At 52.4% G+C, this 992-nt stretch overlaps 1 protein-coding gene across 1 annotated transcript in view; it reads right to left on the bottom strand.

Moving 5' to 3' along the window:
• Window positions 1-989, bottom strand: part of LOC105501653 (putative golgin subfamily A member 6-like protein 6) — a gene marked incomplete at its 5' end in the record, with an annotated part of 2985 nt that extends 1996 nt beyond the window's left edge. The window contains 2 exons of the mRNA XM_011927663.1: window positions 1-588; window positions 915-989. The exon at window positions 1-588 is cut by the window's left edge and continues 7 nt beyond it. Of these exons, the coding sequence (XP_011783053.1) occupies window positions 1-588; window positions 915-989 (663 nt within the window). The remainder of the gene's footprint in view (window positions 589-914) is intronic.
• Window positions 990-992: the final 3 nt, after the last annotated feature.

The following is a 992-nucleotide window of genomic DNA, read 5'->3' as shown; positions in this document are numbered from 1 at the left end:
CTCCTGCTCCTGTATCTTCTCCTCCTGCCTCCACATCTCCTCCTGCTCCTGTATCTTCTCCTCCTGCTCCCGTATCTTCTGCTCCTGCTCCTGTATCTTCTCCTCCTGCCTCCACATCTTCTCTTCCTGCTTGTGTATCTTCTCCTCCTGCTCCCGTATCTTCTCCTCCTGCCTCCAAATCTTCTCCTCCTGCTCCTGCCTCTTCTTCTCCTGCTCCCGTATCTTCTCCTCCTGATTGTGCATATTCTCCTCCTGCTCCTGTATCTTCTCCTGCCTCCACATCTCCTCCTGCTCCTGTATCTTCTCCTCCTGCCTCCACATCTTCTCCTCCTGCTCCTGCCTCTTCTCCTCCTGCTCCCGTATATTCTCCTCCTGCCTCCACATCTTCTCCTCCTGCTCCCGTATCTTCTCCTCCTGCTCCCGTATCTTCTCCTCCTGCTCCCGTATCTTCTCCTCCTCCCTCCACATCTTCTCCTGTTGCTGGTACAGGCGGTTCCACAACTTGTTCTCTTCCACCTGGGCTTGGAGCTTTGCTGACACACTCTGAAGCTCCTTACCCAGGTGGTCAGCCTCCTCCTGCAGCTGCTGCTGGAATAGTGAAAGTGCTGGTTTGAACCTCAGAAGGATACAGACTCATGAGCTACCCATATAAATGTAATCTATAAAACAATGGTTTTCACCCATGATCCTTTAAAATATATATTTTTAAGCCCTAACTCTTGAGATTCTGATTCTCCAGCCAGGGCCCCACTTTGTAGATTTTTAGCACACTCTGGAAGATTCTATGGTGGGACCAGAACAAGGACCCCAATTTTCTAGCTCTTGACTGGAGCCTCCCCATACCCTGCATGATCCCTCAACCATGGTCCCAGCCGGACGGGGATCCCACAACCCCCGGGGCTGCAGCCGCTTGCCTGTGGCAGCAGGAGCTTGGCCCTCTCCAGCTTCCTTTCTAGCTCCTTTATGTTGAGCTGGAGCTCAGACTTTTGAGT

The sequence above is a fragment of the Colobus angolensis genome, unplaced genomic scaffold (assembly GCF_000951035.1).
Source record: "Colobus angolensis palliatus isolate OR3802 unplaced genomic scaffold, Cang.pa_1.0 Scaffold730, whole genome shotgun sequence".
NCBI classification, from domain to species: Eukaryota; Metazoa; Chordata; class Mammalia; order Primates; family Cercopithecidae; genus Colobus; species Colobus angolensis.
The sequence above is the reverse complement of the archived record's forward strand: the minus strand, read 5'-3'. Positions and strand labels throughout refer to the sequence as shown.